This window comes from Periophthalmus magnuspinnatus, chromosome 24 (assembly GCF_009829125.3).
Source record: "Periophthalmus magnuspinnatus isolate fPerMag1 chromosome 24, fPerMag1.2.pri, whole genome shotgun sequence".
In the NCBI taxonomy this organism is placed as follows: domain Eukaryota; kingdom Metazoa; phylum Chordata; class Actinopteri; order Gobiiformes; family Gobiidae; genus Periophthalmus; species Periophthalmus magnuspinnatus.
The window spans coordinates 26,945,450-26,970,732 of NC_047149.1; the positions used below are offsets into that span (position 1 = coordinate 26,945,450).

The window sequence follows — 25,283 nt, forward strand, 5'->3', positions numbered from 1 at the left end:
ATTAAACTAATGTGTCTCCATAGGGACAAGCAGGTTAGATCTGCGGAAAGGCGACCCCACTCACAGTACGAATGTCATATTTTTTGAGTAATAAAAACGTCTGTAATAGAATAAACGCTAATAAAGTTATGTCTAATGCCGTACTGTGGAACTTTCCAGACAAAGTAAATAGCATCTCCATGGAGACAAAATGAAGTTACACAGTGGACCTTTTTAAAGCAAAAATATGAGCACATTTGAAAGTCATTTGAATATATTTTGAATAATAAAAACGTCCATAATAGAATAAATTCAAGTTATGTCTAATGCCGTACTGTGGAACTTTCCGGACAAAGCAATAACATCTCCATGGAGAGAACAAGCAGGTGACAAAAGTTTCATAGTGTCCCTTTAAATCAAGATGTGATTTCAAGTCAAACAGGAATCTATTTTGTGTTTGTATTTTTCATATAAAACACTAGAAACAATAAAATAACAAAGACACAAAAATAAGTCAAAATAACAGGGAAAAAAAGAAAAAGTTTAAAATAATATTTAGAGTAAAAACAAACCGTGGAGCGTCTCCGAGTCCGACTCTGTAAATAGAACGTTGCAACATTTCTTGGCGTTTCTACAGTTACACAAACAGACGCTTCTGGACGAGTCGGAGATAAACTGGAAGAACTCACATTATGTAACAGAGAGAGAGAGAGAGAGAGGAGAGGAGGAGGAGGAGGAGGGAGGAGGAGAAAAGGGAGGAGGAGGAGAGAAGGGAGGAGAGGAGGGAGGAGAGGAGGGAGGAGAGAAGGAGAAAAGGAGAAAAGGGAGGAGGGACAGGAGAGGGAAGAGGAGGAGAGGAGAGAGAAGAGGAGGAGGAGGAGAGAAAGGGGGAGAGAGGAGGAGAGAGGGAGAGAGAAGAAGAGGGAGGAGAGGAGGTGGGAGGGAGGAGAGGAGAGAGAAGAGGAGGAGAAAAGGGAGGAGGGAGAGGAGAGGAGGGAGGAGAGGAGAGAAAGGGGGAGAGAGGGAGAGAGAAGAGGAGGAGAGAGAGGGGGAGAGAGAAGAGGAGGAGCGGAGGAGGGGAGAAAGGGGAGTGACAGAGAGGGAGGAGAGAAAGTGAGGGGAGGGAGGAGAAAGGAGAGGCAAGAGAAAGGGAGAGGAGGGAGGAGAGGAGAAAGGGGAGTGAGGGAGAGAGGAGGAGGTAGAGAGTGAGGGGGAGGGAGGAGAAAGGAGGGAACGAAGAGAGGGGAGAAAATAGAAGAGAGGGGGAGAGAGTCAAAGGGGGGATAGAGAGAGTAGGAGGAGAAGGAGAGAGAAAGAACCGAGAGAATAGAGGGAAAAATGAGTGTGAGGTGAAGGAGAGAGAGTAAGAAAAGAGAGAGAGAGAGACAGTGAGGGGCAGCAGAGAGATAAAGAGCGAGAGATATGAGAGGGGCGGAGAGATGGAGGGAGAGAGGGGGAGAGTCCTCGAGTTCAGTCTAAACGAGTGGAGATGCTTCTAGACTTTTAATCCTGTTTAATCCATAAATCAGTTTAAATCTGCACAAAACTAATATGTAAATTATAAATCTGTTTAAAATAATGGAACTTTCTACCTCCATCATTTTATCAGCAGCAGTGGAAGGGAACGAAGTAAAAGTCGTAAAGTACTGCACTCAAGTATATATTTGATGTATCTGCACTTTACTTAAGTACATTTTACAGTAGTACTTTTTACTTTTACTTGAGTACATTTAAGAGCAGTATCTGTACTTTCTACTCCGCTACATTTTTGAACAGGACTAAAAAGTAAAAGTATTTTTTCTTATTGTGAAACCCTCAGACTTTTCTGCAGGTCTCAATTTTTAACATGTTCATAAAAATATACAAATAAAAGCAGAAACAAATGATCGATTCAATTGTTGCTGTTGAACAAAATTCAGCTCAAATCTTTATCAAAATCACCACATTTGAAGATTTAAAAGACTCAAAATCTGTGAGAAATACTTTTAGTTTTTACTCTTTAATCACATTTTTAAACCGGTACTTTAATACTTTCACTTAAGTATATTCGTCCATGTGATACTTTTACTTCTACTTGAGTATTTTGTCTTACTCTGGTGTCTGTACTTTTACTTAAGTAACATAACTAAGTACTTCTTCCACCTCTGCTCGTCAATGTTCAGGACTTTTAAACTCATGTGTGAAACCGCTGGAAAATTATCAGGATAATATCAGGATAATCTACTTGCAGTATTGTCTTTCCACGCAGGCCTGAAACATGTGGACGTCTCTGCGCTTTGCCTTTGCCTCACGTTTGTCCATTTGGGCCCCCGTACAGCAGCTGACGGCGGGGGTCGATGCGCAGCTGTGACGACGACGAGGAGGGGCGGGGGCGGCGGTCCTGCCCGGTGTGATTGACAGGCAGCGGCTGGTATCTGCACTACCCTAGAAGGACACCCACACTCGGGCGTACTCCTGCACCCCCTCCCTGACGGCGTCGACACCCAACCCCACCTCACGGCCCACCCACCCCCCCCCCCACGCACATGGAGTGTGTTCTAGAAGATTCTGAATGGGGGGATTCGAGAACCGTCTCCCCAAGTATAAAAAGATCAGAGTTTAAGAGAAGCCGGCAAAGAGTCAGGACACGCGCTCAACTCACCCAAGAACTCACAGGAGACGCACGCAGGCTCTACAAGAAGGCCTACTGCGACTACTACTACTACTACTGCTACTACTACTACTACTACTACTACTACTGCAAGGAAGACTACAGTAAAGGTAAGACTGGATACAAGCTTAAAATATCATGAGTTTGTGGGATAAAAATGGTAATTACTTCAGAATCAGTGAATCTTGATTTTAGTTGGTTTGATTCATTACGATCTAGAAAAACTCTGAGAAACGTTTAGTAAAAAACTGAAAATAAACCCGGAACTAAACCAGGACTAAACCAGGACTGAACCTGGACTAAACCTGGACTAAACCAGGACTAAACCAGGACTAAACCAGGACTAAACCTGGACTAAACCTGGACTAAACCTGGACTAAACCTGGACTAAACCTGGACTAAACCAGGACTAAACCTGGACTGAACCAGGACTGAACCAGGACTGAACCAGGACTGAACACGGACTAAACCTGGACTAAACCTGGACAAAACCTGGACAAAACCTGGACTAAACCTGGACTAAACCTGGACTAAACCTGGACAAAACCTGGACTAAACCTGGACTAAATCTGGACTAAATCTGGACTAAATCTGGACTAAATCTGGACTAAACCAGGACTAAACCTGGACTAAACCAGGACTAAACCTGGACTAAACCTGGAATAGACCAGGACTAAACCTGGAATAGACCAGGACTAAACCAGGACTAAACCAGGACTAAACCAGGACTAAACCAGGACTAAACCAGGACTAAACCTGGACTAAACCTGGACTAAACCTGGACTAAACCTGGACTAAACCTGGACTAAACCTGGACTAAACCTGGAATAGACCAGGACTGAACCTGGACTGAACCAGGACTAAACCAGAACTAAACCAGAACTGAACCAGGATTAAATCAGAACTAAACCAGGACTGAACCAGGACTAAACCAGAACTGAACCAGGATTAAATCAGAACTAAACCAGGTCTAAACCAGGACACATGCACCAAACACAGACCATGAGTATTAACTTTTGTAAAAAAAAACACTGAACAGTCACTGAAACTAGTCAAAAATATGAATTAAGTCAAACTTGTCTAAATTACTAAAAATTAAGATCGTGAATTTCAGTAATTTTAACTTAAATCTGATCTTTTGACTTAAAATTTAAATATTTAAGTCTTAGCAGTGAGTTCATAGAAAGAGGAGGTGACAGGAGCACGTGGCATCAGGGGTGACTTTCAGAACAGCTTCAGCTTCAGCCGCTCAGAATGAACCAGGAACCAACAAAAAGAAGCAGAAAGTTCATACATAGATAAAAATGTAGTATTTTCAAAAACTAGACTAAAATACTTAGAAATGGAAGCAACAAAAGACAGAAGCCGGTGGATTTTCAATGGAATTTTCTATCTTAAATATTAAAAAACCCTGTAAATGTTTGAAGTAATGAGTAAAACGAGTTGTGCCTTTTCCCCAAATTCAAACTGTGATCTCATAGTGAAGCTGTGAAGGTGTGAAACGGCACATGCTTAAGCCCCGCCCACTCGCCAAATGGCAGAGCTTTGATTGACAGCAGAGACTGGCGCTGCCCCCCCCCTCCTCAGACCAAAAGAGGCTTATATGAACTCGAAAGACACGAGGAGAGAAAATACTGTGGGAAACGAGGACAGATTTAGAATTAGATCAGTGTTTTTAATCAGGGGGTTTGTTCAGGGAAAGACACAAAAACAAACATAAACAAATACTTAAAAAAAAACATTAAGTCAGTTTTAAACATGTGATTTTCATTTTGTATTTAGTCCAACTGCACACTGTGACTAATGTCTCTGCAGTAGTAGTAGTAGTAGTAGTCGAAGTAGAGGTGGTATTATTGTAGTATTGGTTGTAGAAGTTGTAGTAGTAACAGCAGTAGAAAGGCAGTAGTATTTATTAACAGTAGTAGTAGTAGCAGTAGTAGTGGTGGTAGTATTACTTTAGAGAACAGCAGATAGTAGTAGTAATAGTAGTCATAGTTGTAGTAATAGTGGTAGTAGTAGTAGTGTTTTATTCTTGTGTATTCTCCTTGCAGATGCCTGAGTGTCTAAGAATAGTATTCGAAGTAGTGTGGGTAGTAGTAGTATTTCATGCCTGTATATTCTCTCCGTAGATGCCTGAGAACAGCGGGTAGTAGCAGTAGCAGTAGTAGCAGTATTTTATTCCTGTATATTCTCACAGGTTCCTGAGAACGCTGGATAGTAGTAGTAATAGTATTAACAGTAGTATTTCATTACGGTATATTCTCTTGTTGCAGATGCCAGAAAACAGCGGCTAGTAGTAACAGTATTAGTTGTAGTGGTATTTCATTACTAGTACATATACATATACTCTCTGTAGATGCTTAAAAACAGCGGGTGGTGGTAGTAGTAGTATTTTATTACAGTATATTCTCCGTAGATGCTTGAGAACAGCTCGTAGCAGTAGTAGTAGTACTTCATTCCTGTGTACTCTCTCTGCAGATGCCTGAGAACAGCAGGTGGTAGTAGTATTAGTAGTATTAGTAGTAGTAGTACTTCATTCCTGTGTACTCTCTCTGCAGATGCCTGAGAACAGCGGCCGTGTGATGGAGGAGGAGGTGGAGACCTTTGCGTTTCAGGCTGAGATCGCTCAGCTCATGTCCCTCATCATCAACACATTTTACTCCAACAAAGAGATCTTCCTCCGAGAGCTCATCTCCAACTCCTCTGACGTAAGAAACACAACAACAACATGAAAAACAAACAAACTCTACATCTCCAACTCCTCTGACGTAAGAAACACGACAACAACATGAAAAACAAACAAAAAGAACATCTGCTTAACTCTACAGCTGATAAGGGCTCATCAAAAACAGTGTTGGAAACCACATTTTATCACTATTATGGTAAGATGTTTAAGATGTTTAAGTAGTAATTTATACAAAAATACAGTCTTATTTTGAAAGAAAATGAGTTACTTTATTCTTGTATAAATTCCTAACTTAAATATCTCAAACATTTTACCACATTTTACCACAATAGTGAAGTGACTTTCAAAATAAAGCTGTATTCTTGTATAAATTTCTACCTTAATCATCTTAAACATTTTCCCACAGGCTCTGGACAAAATCAGATACGAGAGTTTAACAGACCCGAGCAAACTGGACTCGTGCAAAGACCTGAAGATCGACGTCTACCCCGACCTTCACGCCCGCACGCTGACCATCCTGGACACGGGCATCGGGATGACCAAGGCCGACCTCATCAACAACCTGGGCACCATCGCCAAGTCGGGCACCAAGGCGTTCATGGAGGCGCTGCAGGCCGGGGCCGACATCTCCATGATCGGACAGTTTGGCGTGGGCTTCTACTCCGCCTACCTGGTGGCGGAGAAGGTCACCGTGGTAACAAAACACAACGATGACGAGCAGTACATCTGGGAGTCTGCGGCCGGAGGGTCGTTCACCGTCAAGCCGGACACAGGTAAGAACGAAAGAATATTTAAATGAGATAAATGTTTACAGTTTACTAATATTAGAATGGAAAATTACACTATTATTATTATTATTATTATTATTATTATTATTATTATTATTATTATTATTATTATTACCGGTATTATTATTATTATTATTATTATTATTATTATTATTATTATTATTGTCGTTATTATTATTATTATTATTATTATTACCATTATTATTATTATTATTATTATTACCATTTTTATTATTATTATTATTACCATTTTTATTATTATTATTATTATTATTATTATTATTATTGTCATTATTATTATTATTATTACATTATAATTAATTATACAGGAGTTGCAATGACTAGAATATGAATCTTTGACAAGTTTAGATGTTATTTCTTATACGTAATAGATAAATAAATACAGTCACATAATACTGGTACTTAAATATAAAGGCACACTATGTCACTTTTCTGGTGTGTTGACGTCTGCTTGTTGCCATGGTGATTACAATCATAATCAGAATGACAATCGGTGAACACAATTCACTCAATAGACTAGAAACTGGCTTTGAATTGCTTTGCGAATGTTCCACAGTTTGGCATTAAGCTGAATTACCTCCATGAAGACAAAGCAAGTCAAGCCAAATGAACGAGTAAAGTTACATAGTGCGACTTTAACAATATAAGAGAAGAAAGTAGGTCAAAAAATGTTATTGTTTTAATTTTTGCTTCAAGAATAAACAGATACTCCAAAAACAAACCCTGCAGATTTAGGCTTGAGTTCTTCTCTCAAACTGAAAACGCTCTGTTCCACCTTGTGATGTCATCATGTGGTGATACAGGAAGTGCTCCACTGTGTTTTTAAACTCCACACACCTTCATTTATAGAATCATTTGGATCATTTCAGCTTCTGGAATAGTCACTTATCTCGACTGAACTAAAGGTAAAAGGAGCTGTTCACTTGAAAACTACCACTTGATGACATCACAGGGTGGAACAGAGCGTTTTGACTAATAATAAAGTGTAACTCAAACATCTCCTCGTCTTCTTTTAGGCGAGCCCATCGGTCGAGGCACAAAGGTCGTCCTCCATCTTAAGGAGGACCAGACTGAGTACTGTGAGGAGAAACGGATCAAGGAAGTCATCAAGAAGCACTCGCAGTTCATCGGTTACCCCATCACGCTCTACGTAAGTCAAAGGTCACATTTGTAGTAGTCGTAAAAGTAGTAGAAGCAGTAGTAGTAGTAGTAGTAGTGCAAAGCAGAGTACTGACTTTAACTTTTTTTTAAGGTGGAGAAAACTAGAGAAAAGGAGGTTGATCTGGAGGAGGGAGAGGAGGAAGTGGAGAACAAAGACGCCGCCGCCGCCGCAGACAAACCAAAGATCGAAGATATCGGCGCCGACGAGGACGAAGACACCAAAGACGGACAGAACAAGCGCAAGAAGAAGGTGAAGGAAAAGTACATCGACGCTCAGGAGCTGAACAAAACCAAACCCCTGTGGACCCGTAACCCTGACGACATCACCAACGAGGAGTACGGCGAGTTCTACAAGAGCCTCACCAACGACTGGGAGGACCACCTGGCTGTCAAGGTGAGGAGAACTAACGCACCCAGGAGAACGATAGGTAGATAACTTGGTGAGGAAAAGTAACACACCCAACAAACTTAGATACATAGATAGATGGCCTGGCTGTGAAGGTGAGAGGAACAAACGCACCCAAAAGAACAAAAGATAGAGACATAACCTGGCTGTCAAGATGAGGAGAACTAACACACCCAGGAGAATAGATAGATAAGCTGGCTGTCAAGGTGAGGGAAAGTAACACACCCATAAAATTGGATTCAGTAAGATGTGTGATTAGATATATAGACAAGATTACCTGGCTGTGAAGGTGAAAGGAACTAACACACCCACAAGAACATTAGATCTAGGTGAGGAAAACTAACACACCCAACAAATTTAGATTCAATTAAATTCATTTTATTTTTGTAACGCCCAAAATCACAACAACAGTCTCGAAGGGCGTTGATGTTTTGGTTGATGGGGGAAACCGGAGTACCCGTCACACTAAAGCGCCTCATGCTGTAGCGCCCCCTATGGACAGATGCACGTCACACTAGAGCAGCACATTTTTATACATTTGTACCAAAATGACGACGCGACGCTGCAGAATCCTATGAGTATCAACGATTAAGAAAATAAAACTGGAGAAGGAAGTGTGGGCGTTTCACAGGGGGCGTGTCACAGGTGAAGGTTAAACGGGGGAAGTTCGACAAAATGGCGTCTTGAAAATAGTGGATTAAACATTAAACTCAAACATGAATCAGTCCCAAATAAAACTTCAGAGGCTCAAACAGAAGAAACGACTAGAACGCGGTTAACGATCTGAAAAGTCTAGTTTAAAGAGTACGTTTGATTTCATATTTTTAAGTTTACAGCCGTGTTTTGAAGTCAGTCCTAAAGATGCTGTTTCTCTCTCGTCCTTCAGCACTTCTCGGTGGAGGGTCAGCTGGAGTTCCGCGCTCTGCTCTTCGCCCCCAGACGCGCCGCTTTCGACCTGTTTGAAAACAAGAGGAAAAGGAACAACATCAAACTGTACGTGCGCCGAGTCTTCATCATGGACAACTGCGAGGAGCTCATCCCAGAATACCTCAGTGAGTACAGACACAGAAATACTCACAATGGGGCAAAGGGGACGTCACAACACACTGAAAAACGTCAAATAACTCTGTAGTAGTACATTAAATACTGCGAAACTAGCCCAAACTGCTCAAATCCAGATTAATATTCAAAGTAGTTTTAATTTCTATACTTTTTTGCGGTTAGATACTAGACCTGTGTACTCACTAAGGATCCATTCAAACTTCAAAATAAACTAAACTTGGACTAAACCCTGAGCTAAATCTGGACTAAACCAGGACTACGACAGAACCAAACCAAAGTCTACATTTGGACTCAAACTGGACTAAAAACTAGGACAAAAAAGTGTGAACACATCCTGATATACACTACCAGTGAACCGTTTGAACGCATCATCTTCTTTAGTGTTTTATTTCTTTATTTTTACAACTTTATACACACACAGAAGACGTCAAATATATGGAGCAAGATGGAAGGAATTAAGTAGGAAAGAAAAAAAGTGAAATAACTCTATTAAAGTTTCAACAAAGCAAAGAGAGGCGACTTTGAGGATTTCTTTAGTGCATATTCCACATATATCACTTCATATTTTTGACGTCTTCAGTGTGTTTATAAAGTGTAGAAAGTAGTAAACATCGTACAAAAGAGCGCGTCCAGACTTTTTCCTGGTCGTGTAGATGGGCCCATGTTTCCGCCTCATACAGACGAAGCTAAAATCCTAAAAACATCATAATTAAACGTTGTCTTCCTGTTGTTCCAGACTTCATTAAGGGCGTGGTGGACTCTGAGGATCTGCCCCTGAACATCTCCAGAGAAATGCTTCAACAGAGCAAAATCCTGAAGGTGATCCGCAAAAACCTGGTGAAGAAGTGTCTGGAGCTGTTCACAGAGATCTCAGAAGATAAAGACAACTACAAGAAGTTCTACGAGCAGTTCTCCAAAAACATCAAGGTAAAGAACATTATTATTTATTATTAATCCAGTTAATATTGTTAATATTCAAATTTTAGAGCTACACAGCATCTCGGGTTGTTTTGTAGCGGTATTCAAACAATATTTAATCAGAAATGTGCTAAATTGTGTCTGTAAACATCTTTGTTGAAGTTCAAGTATGGCACAAAACGTGACACTTGCGATATTATCAACTTTTTCAATATCTTCCACCTCTAAGCGATTCTGTGTTTCTACTTTGTTCTAATTTCCAAACTTCTATTTATTTATTCCAGCTCGGTATCCATGAAGATTCCCAGAACAGGAAGAAGCTGTCGGAGCTGCTGCGTTACTACACCTCAGCCTCTGGAGACGAGGTGGTGTCCCTCAAAGACTACGTGTCTCGTATGAAGGACAGCCAGAAACACATCTACTACATCACCGGTACGAAGATGTTTCGATTTAAAGCCATTTTTATTAATTTTTTTTGGAGTGATTCGTGCAGGTTTGAGTCACTTATGTTCAATTTATTTTGTCGATCGACCTCCGTTTTCACCTCCATTTCACCAGTTTCTTTAGCCTGGAACCTGCTTGTCGCCATGGAAACTGTATTGCTTTGGACAAAATGCTCCACCACATGGCATGAAACTTATCTTTTTCTAAGATGGATGTTCTGAAGTATGATTTGAACTTTCTATTTCCATGGTTATGCAGGTGACGCACCACCACCATAGACTGTTTATATAAATGGACATAGCTAACCTGCTAGCCGCCGCCGCGCTCCAAACAGGAAGTGATGATTCTCAGTAGATTAGATTAGAAAACATTGAGTAGGATTCTGCAGGCGGCTCTTTATGGAGGAGGCTCCTCATGTTCTTGTCCAATATGTTAAACTTCTATCACGTTCTTGCTCTTCAGGTGAGACCAAAGACCAGGTGGCTAACTCTGCGTTTGTGGAGCGTCTCCGTAAAGCCGGTCTGGAGGTCATCTACATGATCGAGCCCATCGATGAGTACTGTGTCCAGCAGCTGAAGGAGTTTGATGGAAAAACTCTGGTGTCTGTGACCAAAGAGGGACTGGAGCTGCCCGAGGACGACGACGAGAAGAAGAAACAGGAAGAGCTCAAAGTGAAATTCGAAAACCTCTGCAAAATCATGAAGGACATTTTGGACAAGAAGATCGAGAAGGTAAGATGGCTAGTTTATTTAGTTTAATACAGGACCTTTACATTTTCAGACATTTGGTAACTTCTTACGTTTCTCCCTCGACAGGTGACCGTATCCAACCGCCTGGTGTCGTCTCCCTGCTGCATCGTCACCAGCACCTACGGCTGGACCGCCAACATGGAGCGAATCATGAAGTCCCAGGCCCTCAGAGATAACTCCACGCTGGGATACATGACGGCGAAGAAGCATCTAGAGATCAACCCGGACCACCCGATCGTGGAGACGCTGAGGGAGAAGGCGGAGGCCGATAAGAACGATAAGGCCGTGAAGGACCTGGTCATTCTGCTGTTTGAGACGGCGCTCCTGTCCTCCGGGTTCACGCTGGACGACCCTCAGACGCACGCCAATCGTATCTACAGGATGATCAAACTCGGACTGGGTAAGGAGCTGAACTTTTTAATTATGTAAAGGGGAAAAGGGAAGAGGAGACGGGGCTGAAATGTAGTGTTCTGTGTGAGGAAACGCGTCAAAGTTCTTTTTGTTGTTTATTTTCCGAACACAAGGGCTACTGTAGGACATAACCCACGCCAAAACAAGAAGAACAGCAGTCTCTATTCAGCAGAGTCACTCCCCAAACAGAACAGTAACTGACAAACAAAACTTTCACCTCAACTTGTCACAACTTGTCACATATAAAAACAGTTACATTAAATGAGACCTATTCTGCAAAATTCACTTTTCAGAGCTTTTAACTGTTTATTTTTATTTATTTCTTCATTTCAAGCACATGTATCAGGCACATCCAAAGCACATCTCACAGATTTGCTCTTGTACAAACTCGAAAAGGAGCTTATAAAGTCCCACCCCTTTTTCTTCCATTAGGACATAAATTAAATGCTTTGTTTAAACTTCTTATTCAATTGAAGGACGTTATAGTTGTTTCTCCCTCACCATTTTCTAACCCGAAGTTGTTTTTGGAGTGATTCATGTTTGAGTCATTTTAATAAGTGCTTATTTTCAAGACGCCATTTTGTCTATCTACCCCTATTTAACCTCCACTGTGACACGCCCACTGTGACACGCCCACTGTGACACGCCCACTGTGACACGCCCACTGTGACACGCCCACTGTGACACGCCCACTGTGACACGCCCACTGTGATGTCCGCTCTTCCTTCTCCAGTTTTATTTTCTTAACCGTTGATACTCATAGGATTCTGCAGCGTCGCGTCGTCATTTTGGTACAAATGTCAAAAAACGTGCTGCTCTAGTGTGACGTGCATCTGTCCATAGGGGGCGCTACAGCATGCGGCGCTTTGTTGTGATGACGTTTACGGAGACGTCAGCTGACTTTTTTTCTTTTATTGAGTCGTTTTAGATGAATAACGTGGATTATAACCAAAGAGCAGCCGCTTTAACAACATAAACTCGCATAATAACAGCTAAAAGTGCCAACTCTGAACTGAACGCACAACATCACATCATTACATCTGGAGGAAGGAGTGCGATTTGCCATTTCTCGTCTCCTTGGAGATGTTATAGCTTTGTCTGGAATGTTCCACAGTATTCCATTATTCCATACGCAAACAGATGTCACTACAAGTTACAGGTCAGATCTGTGCTCTGCCTGTAATGTTCCACAGCATCGCTTTAAATACAACGCTTTATATACAACCAGGGAGAAAAGTAGGTGACGCAAACAGGCCAAGTTAGAAGTCAGATCTGTGGAGAGGTGTACCCTTCTCACATCAAGAATACATATTTTTCAAGGTATTTTTGACCAATTAAAGCATCCGTAGTTGAGCAAAAAAAAGGAAGCGAGTCCATGAAGAAGAGCAGGTAGTGGGCCAAACTCTCCAGAAAAGTTACACAGTGCATCTTTAAAGGTCCTATATCACACAAAACTAACGCTTGTAGCTTTAATCCATGTTGGAACATTGTTAGCTCATCAAAAACAGACCGGGAGTTGTGTTTTGTTTCATTCACACAAGTTTGAGTCACACTTTATTATTAGTCTGTAACATCTCCAAACCTCAAAATGCTCTGTTCCACCTTGTGATGTCATCAAGTGGTCAAGTGAACAGCTCCTTTTACCTTTAGTCCAGTAGAAGATTGACAACTCCAGAAGCTGAAATGATCCAAATGATTCTAGAAATGAAGGTGCGTGGAGTTTAAAAACACAGCAGAGCACTTCCTGTATCACCACATGATGACATCACAAGGTGGGACAGAGTGTTTTCAGTCTAAATATGCAGGGTTTGTGTGTTAAACGTGCGAATGAAACACAAAAACACGACTCCAGGTCTGTTTGTGATGAGGAAACAACATTAGAACAGAGATCAGAAGAATATAAATGTGTCCTTTTAAAGTGTTTGTTTAAAATACCTGGTTTAAACCGGTCACTCACAAACGCTTCTTCTTCTTCTTTGTTCCTTTTAGGCATTGATGAAGAGGACTCCCCAGTGGAGGACCTGATCCAGCCGGCCGAGGAGGACATGCCCGCTCTGGAAGGAGACGACGACACTTCCAGGATGGAGGAAGTCGACTAAAACACTGCAAATACCATCTGCTCTCACTCCACTCTGTAAAGTTTTGTTTATTTTTATAAGTTATTTCAGTTTTAGGAAATACATTTGTACACACTGTAATGAAACCAGAAAATATTGCACAGTAATAAGCCAATAATTCAACTTGAACGATTAATTTAAAGTCATTTATGTCTAGTCTGACTTCTCATTTCTGTCTCTTTTTGTAATGATGACAATTTTTGATATGCAGACATGTTTTTAATAAAATATGACGAGAAACAAAAACTGTAACTTGTCATTTTTATCCAAACTTATTGATTCAAATGGACAAATTCCTTTAAAACACCTTCTGGAATCTTCAAAACACCGTAGGAGCGCTGACCCGTGAGTCCCGCCCCCTCTGTAATGCAATCTAATACAAATCCAAATGACTGACAGCGGCGCGGGCCAATCAGCGGGCTGGAACCGGCTCCGAAACATTCCAGCGGACCAATCAGCGGGCTGGAACGCGCCGAACATTCCAGACGGTTCGGGAAGCTGAGGATTCTGGAAGGCGCCGTCACAAACTGTATAAAAGCGAGAGGAGCGAGTCTTTAACGGTCTGAACAAACACGAGCCGCGGACCAGAGGCGTCAACGGGCGAAGGACCAACTCGACAGCTCCTTTATCCACATTCCCACTGCGAATACTCGACTAAAACCACGTCCAAGGTAAACAAATCAACCGTTATTTTGCATTAAAGTGCTTCAAATCAGAGTTGTTCATTGATTTCGTCGCTTTAAGTCATAATTCCTAGCTGTCATTAAACGTTCACTGTGTTACTGTTTTGTTTTAAAGCTTTTTACAATGGTGCAGGTGTGTTGTAATCTATTAATACGCTTTTTAAGTTTCGATTTCGGTGCTTTACTGCGTTATTGATGCATTATAAGGATGAAATAGTTCGCGTTCCTGTCTTAAAGTGTAAATTTGAGGAGGTTAAACGGGTTTATAATCCCTGCTGTGAGGGACTGGAGCATCCTGGAGCCAGAGGAGGGGCTCGTCACTCAGATGGAAACTGCCAGACTGTTCTGTTCTGTCACTGGTACTTTCTAGAAACACGCAGTGCGCCCGAGCGGCCTGCAGGGGGCGCTGTTTGTCTGTGTGAACCTGCAGGACGCGCGAGGGAATTAAAGCGGCGTGATTTTAGGATGAAAATAAATGAGGGATAAAAAGAAAAATGAAACAAACGCTTATTTATTTTCTTTTTTTTTCTTTTCATTAATTTTTTTCTTTTCTTTTTATTTTTTTTCTTTTTCTTCCTTCTTATTTTTCATTTTTCTTATTTTTTTTCTTTCTTAATTTTTTTTTTTTCCTTTCTTGTTTATTTTTTTCTGTATTTCTTTTATTTGTTTATTTCTTTTATTAAACATTATCATTACAATATCCTGCAGAGGGAATCACATATAAACACATAATATGGGGATTACAGCTTCTCTAAGGCATAAAATGTGCACATTAGACTTGGATTATAAAACCAACCAAGTCTTTTTCTTATTTTGTTTCTTTCCTTTTTTTCCCTTTTGCTTTATTTTTTTTTCTTTGCTTATTCTTTATTTTGTTTCTTTACTTTCTGTTTAATTTTCTTCTTTTTTCTTTATTTCTTTAGTTTATTTCTTTTATTAAACATTCTCATTACAATATCCTGCAGAGGTAATCACTTATAAACAAAGAATATGGAGATTACAGTTTTTCTAAGGCATAAAATGTGAACATTAGACTTGGATTATAAAACCATTCCAAGTCTTTCCTTTTTTTTTTTTTTTTCTTTTTTTTGATTTATTTATTTTTCTTCTTTTCTTATTCTTTGTTTATTTCCTTTTTTTTCCTTTTGCTTTATTCTTTTCTTATTCTTTATTTTGTTTCTTTACTTTCTGTTTAATTTTCTTCTTTTTTCTTTATTTCTTTTATTTGTTTATTTTATCAAACATTTAACAATATCCCGCAGAGGTAATCACATATAAACACATAATACATGGATTACAGCTTTTGTAAGGCATAAAAAAGGAGCACATTCTACTTATAAAAACAAAAGGACTTGGGACATTAAATAAGGCACAAACAGATTTAAGCGATTTCAGGAAGGAGTAGAATCGTTAGGGTTTAATTTTATGATCAGAAGCCATTTCATAGATCACATTTAATATCTTAGTTTATTTACTTTTTTCCAGTTTTAGTGAACTAACACATAAAAAGTAATAGAAACTGAAACTACACGGCTTCTTGTTGGTTTTAAACAATTACCTCATGATACAAGAAACTAAACTGATTTCAGAAGATGTTTGCAGAGGTTTAAGTGACAGAGGTTGCCAGGTTTTATTCAGAACATGCTGTGGTGGAAGAAGTACTCAATTCTGTTAAGTAAAAGTACAGATACTGGAGCAGAAAAGTACTCAAGTAGAAGTAAAAGGATCATATGAAAAAATCAACCTGAAGGGTAAAAAGTTCATAAGTTTCTCACAGATTTTGAGTCTTCTAAAGATTTTTACATTAGTGGTTCCACAGTGGATTGAAAGTACAAATGATATAAAAACACATTAGTTCATAATGTGAGTCTCTCCTACAGACAGAGTAATGAAAGTTTACCAGACTAAACTACACAGATGTAACAGTTTACAGCAGAATGCCCTGATGCCCTGCCACATTTATCTAATACAGCTGCTAAAGTAATTTAACAAACCTCACGTCACAATTAGAAGTGACCAGTTTATAGAAAATTATCCCAACTGAGCCTGTGTCATTCAGAGTTGGAGCAGCAACATGTTTATTTTTAATATTATAAAGTTACATTTTGGTTTATTTCATTAAGAATAACAGATTGACTCAGGAAGAGCAGCTCTGGCCCCGTCTGACAATGAAACACAAACACCCTAAGAATCTTTTATTCACTGTTATATTAGTATTAGAGATGGACTGATGCGAGTGCTTTCATGGCCGATATAGATTTGTACTTTTTCAACAACTTAAACAATTTAAATTTATCATAATCTCACCCACAGACTTTTTTTTTTTTTTTTTTTTTAAACCACAAACCTTTTAAGAGCGGCGTAGTCACGTTTTGTGCAGTGACATCTTCACATTAAAGTGCTGAAATGAAGGTTGTGTTTACTCTTGAGGCAGCAAATCGAACAGAACAAAATATCGTCCTGTGCTGGAGATTTAAAGCCGATGCCCCATAAGTTAATAAGGCCAAATATCGGCCCGTCTTCAGTTAGTATTACATTATTATTAAGATGACAAATGAGACTCGATAATTATTTTACACAAACAGAACATCTATACATTTGTCTCCTCTGTTTGAACCTTCAGCGTTTGGTCATTGTTTCTGTTTGTGTCTTTATGTTCACGTGTGCGTTCGTTGCAGATGCCTGAGGCGCGTGACCAGCCGATGGAGGAGGAGCCTGAGACCGAGACCTTTGCGTTCCAGGCTGAGATCGCTCAGCTCATGTCCCTCATCATCAACACATTTTACTCCAACAAAGAGATCTTCCTCCGAGAGCTCATCTCCAACTCCTCTGACGTAAGACCCACGTTTGAGTCATTTACAAATGTCACTGAATTCAAAAACGTTCACTTTAGGGCTGCAGCGAGAAGAATCTACGAAATTAGAGCCATGTCCCATATTTAGAAATCCGAGCGAGAGTATCATAGCAACCAATGAACTGATATCTGATCCAGCTAATTTTATATCAGTATCAGTGTGTCCCTAATAAAACGACAAAAATCTGAGGAAAACCATATTTGATTAGTCTTGACGTCCTGTTTCAAATCCACAGGCTCTGGACAAAATCCGCTATGAAAGTCTCACAGAGCCCTCCAAACTCGACAGCGGCAAAGACCTGAAAATCGAAATCATTCCCAACAAAGAGGAACGCACCCTCACGCTCCGAGACACGGGCATCGGGATGACCAAGGCCGACCTCATCAACAACCTGGGCACCATCGCCAAGTCGGGCACCAAGGCGTTCATGGAGGCGCTGCAGGCCGGGGCCGACATCTCCATGATCGGACAGTTTGGCGTGGGCTTCTACTCCGCCTACCTGGTGGCGGAGAAGGTCACCGTTGTAACAAAACACAACGATGACGAACAGTACGCGTGGGAGTCGTCTGCTGGAGGATCCTTCACCGTCAAGAACGACATATGTAAGAAAATTATAATTTTTTTTAATGTCCTAAATTACACAAAATGGCATTAAGTCCAAATTAATAATGCACAATATGGGACTTTTGTTTACATAATGTTACATAAATAAAAGTACAAATATCTTAAACATAGCTTGGAAAGCTGCTGTTATGAAGCCAAATATTCAAAGATAGAATTTGGTAACTAATGGCAACTTTAATTAGAAATGTTAAATGTTTTTGTTTTTAGCTGAACCAATGGGACGAGGCACCAAGGTCGTCCTCCATCTTAAAGAAGATCAGACTGAATATCTGGAGGAGAGGAGAATCAAAGAGATCGTCAAGAAGCACTCACAGTTCATCGGATACCCCATCACGCTCTTTGTAAGTGTCACACGGTTCATCAGAGCTCGGGGTCACAGGGGTCACAGGGAACAAGAGAAAACTGAAGATGCTGCACTAGCGCCGAGTCCTGATTGGCTGTGGCAACTCGGCCGTTACATCCAGTGTTCATGTCATTAAGAATAAAATGACTTTACAGTTAGTGTCCCATAAAATCAATGTTTGACTTGAACTTGAGGTCTGACAATTAAGTAAAAGTACAGCTACTGGAGCAAAAATACTCAAGTAAAAGTAACAGTATCACATGTAAAATTCTACTCGAGTAAAATGTTAAAGTACTTGTTAAAAATGCACTTAAACACTAAAAAGTAAAAGTGTTTCCCACAGATTTTGATTCTTATAAAGCTTCAAATGTGGTGATTTTGATAAAGATTTGAGCTGGATTTTGTTCAACAGAAACAACCGAATTGGATCATTTTTATTGTTTCTATCTGTTTTTTTTAATTTGTATATTAAATCCTCAGCCTTTTCAGCAGTAATATTAAAAATACTTTTGCTTTTCAGTCTTGTTCAAAAGTGTAGTGGAGTAAAAAGTACAGATAGTGCTCTCAATTGTACTAAAGTAACAAAATGTAGTTAAATATACATTAGAGGTATCTGTACTTTGTTCCTCCGCTGCGTCTTGGACACTTTGAATATCTGTTTTTATTTTGTTATTACAGGTGGAGAAGGAGCGAGACAAGGAAGTGAGTGATGACGAGGCTGAGGAGGAGGAGAAGGAGAAAGAGAAAGATGAAGAGGAGAAGGAGGAAGACAAACCCGAGATCGAGGACGTGGGCTCGGACGACGAGCACGACCACGACAAATCCGACAAGAAGAAGAAAAAGAAGGTGAAGGAAAAGTACATCGACCAGGAAGAGCTGAACAAAACCAAACCTCTGTGGACCCGTAACCCTGACGACATCACCAACGAAGAGTACGGAGAGTTCTACAAGAGCCTCACCAACGACTGGGAGGACCACCTGGCTGTCAAGGTGAGGAGAACTAACACACCCAGGAGAACGATGGGTACATGGATAAACTGACTGTCAAGATGAGGAAAATTAACACACACAAATAGACAGATCTTGCAGTCAGATGATTTAAAGACGGATAATGTGACTGTCAAGGTGAGGGAAAGTAACGCACCCAGAAGTTCTCGTTCAATAAGTGTGATAATCTAAACTGGCTATTAAGATGAAGGGAACAAACAAAAATCTAAATAATACAAGAAATCCACGGGTTACCTCCTATTCAAACCCCATTTAATATCAGACTGTCACATGTTTATGTTTGTAAACCCAGATCGTATCAGACTGGTGCCATTTTGTTTCACAGGCCTCGTTCACTCTGACCCTTTTTTCTTCTTCTGTCCTCAGCACTTCTCGGTGGAGGGTCAGCTGGAGTTCCGCGCTCTGCTGTTCGTCCCTCGCCGCGCTCCGTTCGACCTTTTCGAAAACAAGAAGAAGAAAAACAACATCAAACTGTACGTGCGCAGAGTCTTCATCATGGACAACTGCGAGGAGCTCATCCCAGAATACCTCAGTGAGTACAGACACACGAAGGGTTTAAAGCAGCAATGTGGAACCTTTCCTGCCTGCTAGTCTCCATGGTGTTATTGACTGGCCTGTAATATCCCACAGTATGGCATTAAACTGATCTAGGTTTCATTTAGCTACCCCGACTTGGCGTATCCCTGTTAAATGTCATGCTGTGGAACAATCCAGGCACAGCTAAAGATGAAAAACATCTCCATGGAAACAAGCAGATGGCAGACAGACCCTTTGCCAGAAAAATTCCATAGTGCACCTTTAAACACAAGACACACACCTGTAGAATTAACTTTAAATATATTTACATCCATCACACTTTAGACAAAGACAAAACTTTAAGTCTACTGAATGTGTTTGGGTTGTTTTTTTTATATTTAAATCCACTCGTTCACTTTTTCTTTACATTTCCATATTTCTTACTCCACATGTTTGACGTCTTCTGTGTTTATAAAATGTAAAAAGTGGTAAACGTTGAACGAGAGAGTGTGTCCAGACTTTTTCCTGGTCGTGTAGATGGGCCCATGTTTCCGCCTCATACAGACGAAGCTAAAATCATAAAAACGTCATAATTAAACGTTGTCTTCCTGTTGTTCCAGACTTCATTAAGGGCGTGGTGGACTCTGAGGATCTGCCCCTGAACATCTCCAGAGAAATGCTTCAACAGAGCAAAATCCTGAAGGTGATCCGCAAAAACCTGGTGAAGAAGTGTCTGGAGCTGTTCACCGAGCTGTCGGAGGATAAGGAGAACTACAAGAAATACTACGAGCAGTTCTCCAAAAACATCAAGGTGAAGAACATGACTGAGGTTCAGATGACACCACCATGTTCTATTGGACGGTCAGATTTAACAGACGGACGCAGAGAAAATGAATATTAAAATGCAGATTTGTGAGTTTTTGGGTCGAGTCACTGAAAGAAATGATCAGGTTCAACATTTGGACTTTACCATTAAACATCCAAAAGGTGAATTCACAGTGTGATCGATCGGGAAAACTGTGTCTCGCCTCCATCATCACATTCTAAAGTCCGAAAAACGCCAGGTCAAAGGTCACGCGTTTAATGGGGAGCACATAATAATAGTTCAGTTTGCACACACATTATGACCAGGACTAAACCAGGTCTACATGAGGACTGTGATCAAACGAGTCCAGGTGTGAACAGCCTAATGAAGTAATATAATCCAAGGATTACAGAGTGTAGTAGTGTAATCCCCAGACAGAGACAGATGGACTGATAATCTAAGACAATCTAATTTAAAGCCACACTGCGTAACATCTTGGACAAAAGTCTGACTGCGCAGGCTTGCCTCTCCATTAGTGTGAGTGATTATAATGTTTTTGTGTTTGGTTCGTAGCTCGGGATCCACGAGGACTCACAGAACAGGAAGAAGCTGTCGGAGCTGCTGCGTTACTACACCTCAGCCTCTGGAGACGAGATGGTGTCCCTCAAAGACTACGTCACACGCATGAAGGAGAACCAGAAACACATCTACTACATCACCGGTACGACGCCTTCACGCCACAAACTGTCAAATATAATCAACAATTACCACAACAAATATGAGAGACTTGAGACTAAAACTAAACATGGATCAGACCAGGACTAAACCAGAGCCAGAGTAGAACCAAACTAGAGCTACGTTAGACCTAAACCTGGACCAAATATTATATTAAAAAACTCCTTGTAATGTCCTTCTGAATCTGGACTTGACTATGGGCGGGGTCACACGTGCACACGATCAAAATTAGGATTAGACCAGGAGTGTCCAAACTTTTCTCATTAAGGGTCACGTATAAAAACACAGACAAAGCTGAGGCCGATCGAGGGACATAGATGGGTCACCAACACAGTGAATACTTCAAATCTGTGTTTACTACAAGTTAAACTGAACCACTAGAGCTTTATTCATGCTTAAATCCTCAAAGGGATGCATTAAATATTTGAGTTTCAGATATATACAGTAAAAAGTTCTGTTTAAGGTAATATGGGCCAATTCACGTAGAAGCTTGAGGGCCGCATTTGGCCCCCGGGCCGCACTTTGGTCATGCCTGGATTAGACCCTGGAATATTGAGTCTTGAGTTGGATTCTGCAGGCGGCTCTTTATGGTGGAGGCTCCTCATGTTCTTGTCCAATATGTTAAACTTCTATCACGTTCTTGCTCTTCAGGTGAGACCAAAGACCAGGTGGCTAACTCTGCGTTTGTGGAGCGTCTCCGTAAAGCCGGTCTGGAGGTCATCTACATGATCGAGCCCATCGATGAGTACTGTGTCCAGCAGCTGAAGGAGTTTGATGGAAAAACTCTGGTGTCTGTGACCAAAGAGGGACTGGAGCTGCCCGAGGACGACGACGAGAAGAAGAAAATGGAGGAGAAGAAGACGCAGTTTGAAAACCTCTGCAAAATCATGAAGGACATTCTGGAGAAGAAGGTGGAGAAGGTGAGTGTTTGATAAAAGTAGAACAGTACTATTACTACTACACCTGTTACACGACTACCACTAGAACTACAGACATGTCAACAGAAACGGCACATGGGCCCCTCTAATGTAAGTGAATGTGAAAACAGACCCTCTGTCGCCCCCTGTAGACTCCCCTGGTACTGCTAATATTTCACTACTGCTATTACGTCTTCTAAAAGTAGAGACAGTGGCTCAGCTGGTAGAGCATTAGTCAGTCAGTACTTTCTACTTCACTACATTTTTGAGCAAGACTGAAAAGTAAAAAGTACAGATGCTGCTCTCAAATGTACTTAAGTAAAAGTACAAAGTATCCACTGTAAAATGTACCTGAGTAAAGTACAGATACCTAAATATTTACTTTGGCTGTACTTACTACTTCCTCCTTGTACAGTGTCAGTCGTTGAGACTAAAGTGTCGTCCTGTTTCCTCAGGTCACAGTTTCAAACCGCCTGGTGTCGTCTCCCTGCTGCATCGTCACCAGCACCTACGGCTGGACGGCCAACATGGAGCGAATCATGAAGGCCCAGGCTCTGAGGGACAACTCCACCATGGGATACATGGCAGCGAAGAAGCACCTAGAGATCAATCCAGACCACCCCATCATGGGCACGCTCAGGCAAAAGGCCGAGGCCGATAAGAACGACAAATCTGTGAAGGACCTGGTCATTCTGCTGTTTGAGACGGCGCTCCTGTCCTCCGGGTTCACGCTGGACGACCCTCAGACGCACTCGAACCGCATCTACAGGATGATCAAACTCGGACTGGGTACGAGGCTTTAGAAAAATCTCCTGTATTAACACCAAACATTGAAGATTATGATGGTCTCACATAGTCAAAGTGTCTCCGCCCTCGTCTGAAAACGAGACGGACGATTGGCTCAACAGAATCACTTAATGAGGAGCACATGATTCATATTTAAGCTTTAGAATCTATGGCTTGAATATGAAAGTGAGTAGAACACACTTGTTTAAAATATAGTACAATCAGAAAACCAAACTAGAAAACAAATCCATTTAAACAGGAGCAGGCGTTTGTATAAATGTCCATTACCACATTATTAACTAAAGTCTTCAGTTTTGTTTGTTTTTAGAGTGTGTTCCATTTTTGTGACACAAAACGGCCAAAAGTCTCTTTGCCGTTTGTTTTTTAGCGACTCGTCCTTAGTCTTACCTTTTAAAAAACGTACTCTCTGCCTGTTCACCCACTTAAAACAAACACTAGCACAGATGTTTAAAATGGGGGACAGCGAACACTTTTTCTGTCCTGATGTTGATACTTTGGCGTTTATTTCCTTTAAACACAAATAGTGAAAGATAAAACTGATCCAGACGTTTTACACCAGAGCAGCTTTGTAAAGATAAAAGTGTAATTTACGAGATGTTTTGAGCCGACATCATCCAGTTTCTTGTCTTATTTAAACTCTTCATTATTCTGCGCAGGTATCGACGAAGACGACTTGTCCGCTGATGACGTCACACCGGCGCCCACGGAGGACATGCCGCCACTAGAGGGCGACGATGACGCTTCACGGATGGAGGAAGTCGACTAAATAAAAACTGTACAAAAAACAAAACCCTGTACAGATCCAGTGCGGCTGTAGTTCTTTGTACAATGTTGTTCCATGTTGTAAATGAGCCAGAAATGTTCCCAGTTTTAACGTTTAAAGTATTTTTTCCTTCAAATCAAATCTGTTCAGTTCACGTTCCAAACTTTGTTTTGTCACTTTTGTATAAGTTTGTTTTTTATATTTATTGACGTTCTCATTGTTCTGTTCAAAATGTAAATAAGAGAAAAGTAATGTTCAAAGGCAAAATAAAGTCTAACGCAATCTGTACTTCAACTCTGATTTTTATAAAACAAAGGAAGAAGGAGGAGAGACAGAAAGAGGAAGGAGGTAAAAGAATCGATACCTGCTCAAACGAGTATCTAGTTTCAATACTAGTTTATCGATTAGTATCTGGTTTTCTTTTTACTCTTGATCTCCACTTTAGACTTGGTCAGGGCCGGTTTTAATCTTTATTGGGGAAAGTGAAACTAGAGAAAAGCATTTTATTTATTTTAACAACCAAAACTCAACCTGCACTTCAAGATTAAACCAAAAACATTAAACCCAGTATTTAAATTCTACTAAAATATAAAACAATAGTGTGGAAATGTTCATAAACGAGGCCCCTGAACCTCAGTTTGAGAAACACCGATCCCACATTTATTCTGCCAAAAACAATAGAACTGTTTTTATTTCAACATTTCCGATCGTGCCCTGATTCAAAAACACAAGCTGCAGTTAAAGGCAAATAGTTTTGTTTTGTTTTTTTTCCTCTGGGACTCGTCAAACTCTTCACAAACACAGAAAAGCGTCGCCAAAAGCTCCAAATACTTTAGGATCATTAAAGTTACACAAACACGTCAAAGTGAATCACAGCCTGTCACAGAAAAGACGGATTTATGAGAAAATATTTGAAACATCTGAGTGACACACGGGAGACTTACCCCGCGTCACCTGCAGGAGGCGCCCTGGCTCCAGAAAAGAGATTTAAACTTTTTTTTTTCATAATATATAAATGTTTTAATATTTAGTTCTCGTTCAAAACAGGATAAAATGTTACGCCTTTTTTTTTTTAGACTTATCCAAAATTGTGACGTAAATGAAACTCTTTGTCACAAGAACAAAATAATATAATTAAAATATATGGATGATATTATAATTTTAAATATATGAAACTTTAACAAAATATGACAAAAAAAAAAAACAACTAAAAAAACTAATTAAATAAAAATAAAAATCTAAACAAAATCTAAACAGCTGTAGGTGCATAACCGTTTCACTTTTATGAGGAATATTTCAAATGTTTTTAATCGAGTTGTTTAATTTGAGCCTCTTTCCTTTTATCTGGGGCACATCTCATTTCTGTGTCCTCGTCTCCTCGTCTCCTCGTCTCCTCGTCTCCTCGTCTCCTCGTCTCCTCGCCTCCTTGTCTCCTTGATTCCTCGTCTCCTCATCTCCTTGTCTCCTCATCTCCTCGTCTCCTTGTCTCCTCATCTCCTTGTCTCCTTGTCTCCTCATCTCCTTGTCTCCTCGTCTCCTCGATTCCTCATCTCCTCGTCTCCTCGATTCCTCGTCTCCTCACCTCCTTGTCTCCTCATCTCCTTGTCTCCTTGTCTCCTCATCTCCTTGTCTCCTCATCTCCTTGTCTCCTCGATTCCTCATCTCCTCGTCTCCTCAATTCCTCGTGTCCTCGTCTCCTCAATTCCTTGTCTCCTTGTCTCCTCGTCTCCTCGATTCCTCGTCTCCTCGTCTCCTCGATTCCTCGTCTCCTCCTCTCCTTGTCTCCTCGTCTCCTCGCCTCCTCGTCTCCTCCTCTCCTTGTCTCCTCGTCTCCT

General features: G+C 40.7%; 2 protein-coding genes across 2 annotated transcripts; both read left to right on the forward strand.

Moving 5' to 3' along the window:
* Positions 1-2,595: 2,595 nt before the first annotated feature.
* hsp90aa1.1 (heat shock protein 90, alpha (cytosolic), class A member 1, tandem duplicate 1) lies at positions 2,596-13,629 on the forward strand. Its single transcript, XM_033991002.2, has 11 exons — positions 2,596-2,739; positions 5,188-5,337; positions 5,722-6,088; positions 7,141-7,274; positions 7,377-7,679; positions 8,578-8,743; positions 9,490-9,680; positions 9,956-10,103; positions 10,578-10,846; positions 10,931-11,264; positions 13,265-13,629. Exons 2-11 carry the CDS (start codon positions 5,188-5,190, stop codon positions 13,372-13,374), a joined length of 2,172 nt encoding a protein of 723 aa, XP_033846893.1. The 5' UTR covers positions 2,596-2,739; the 3' UTR covers positions 13,375-13,629.
* Positions 13,630-13,858: 229 nt separating this feature from the next.
* On the forward strand, positions 13,859-23,735 carry hsp90aa1.2 (heat shock protein 90, alpha (cytosolic), class A member 1, tandem duplicate 2). The gene is made up of 11 exons (XM_033991001.2): positions 13,859-14,063; positions 16,754-16,909; positions 17,166-17,532; positions 17,762-17,895; positions 18,576-18,887; positions 19,272-19,437; positions 20,042-20,232; positions 20,800-20,947; positions 21,613-21,881; positions 22,334-22,667; positions 23,342-23,735. Exons 2-11 carry the CDS (start codon positions 16,754-16,756, stop codon positions 23,449-23,451), a joined length of 2,187 nt encoding a protein of 728 aa, XP_033846892.1. The 5' UTR covers positions 13,859-14,063; the 3' UTR covers positions 23,452-23,735.
* The last annotated feature ends 1,548 nt before the right edge of the window (positions 23,736-25,283 follow it).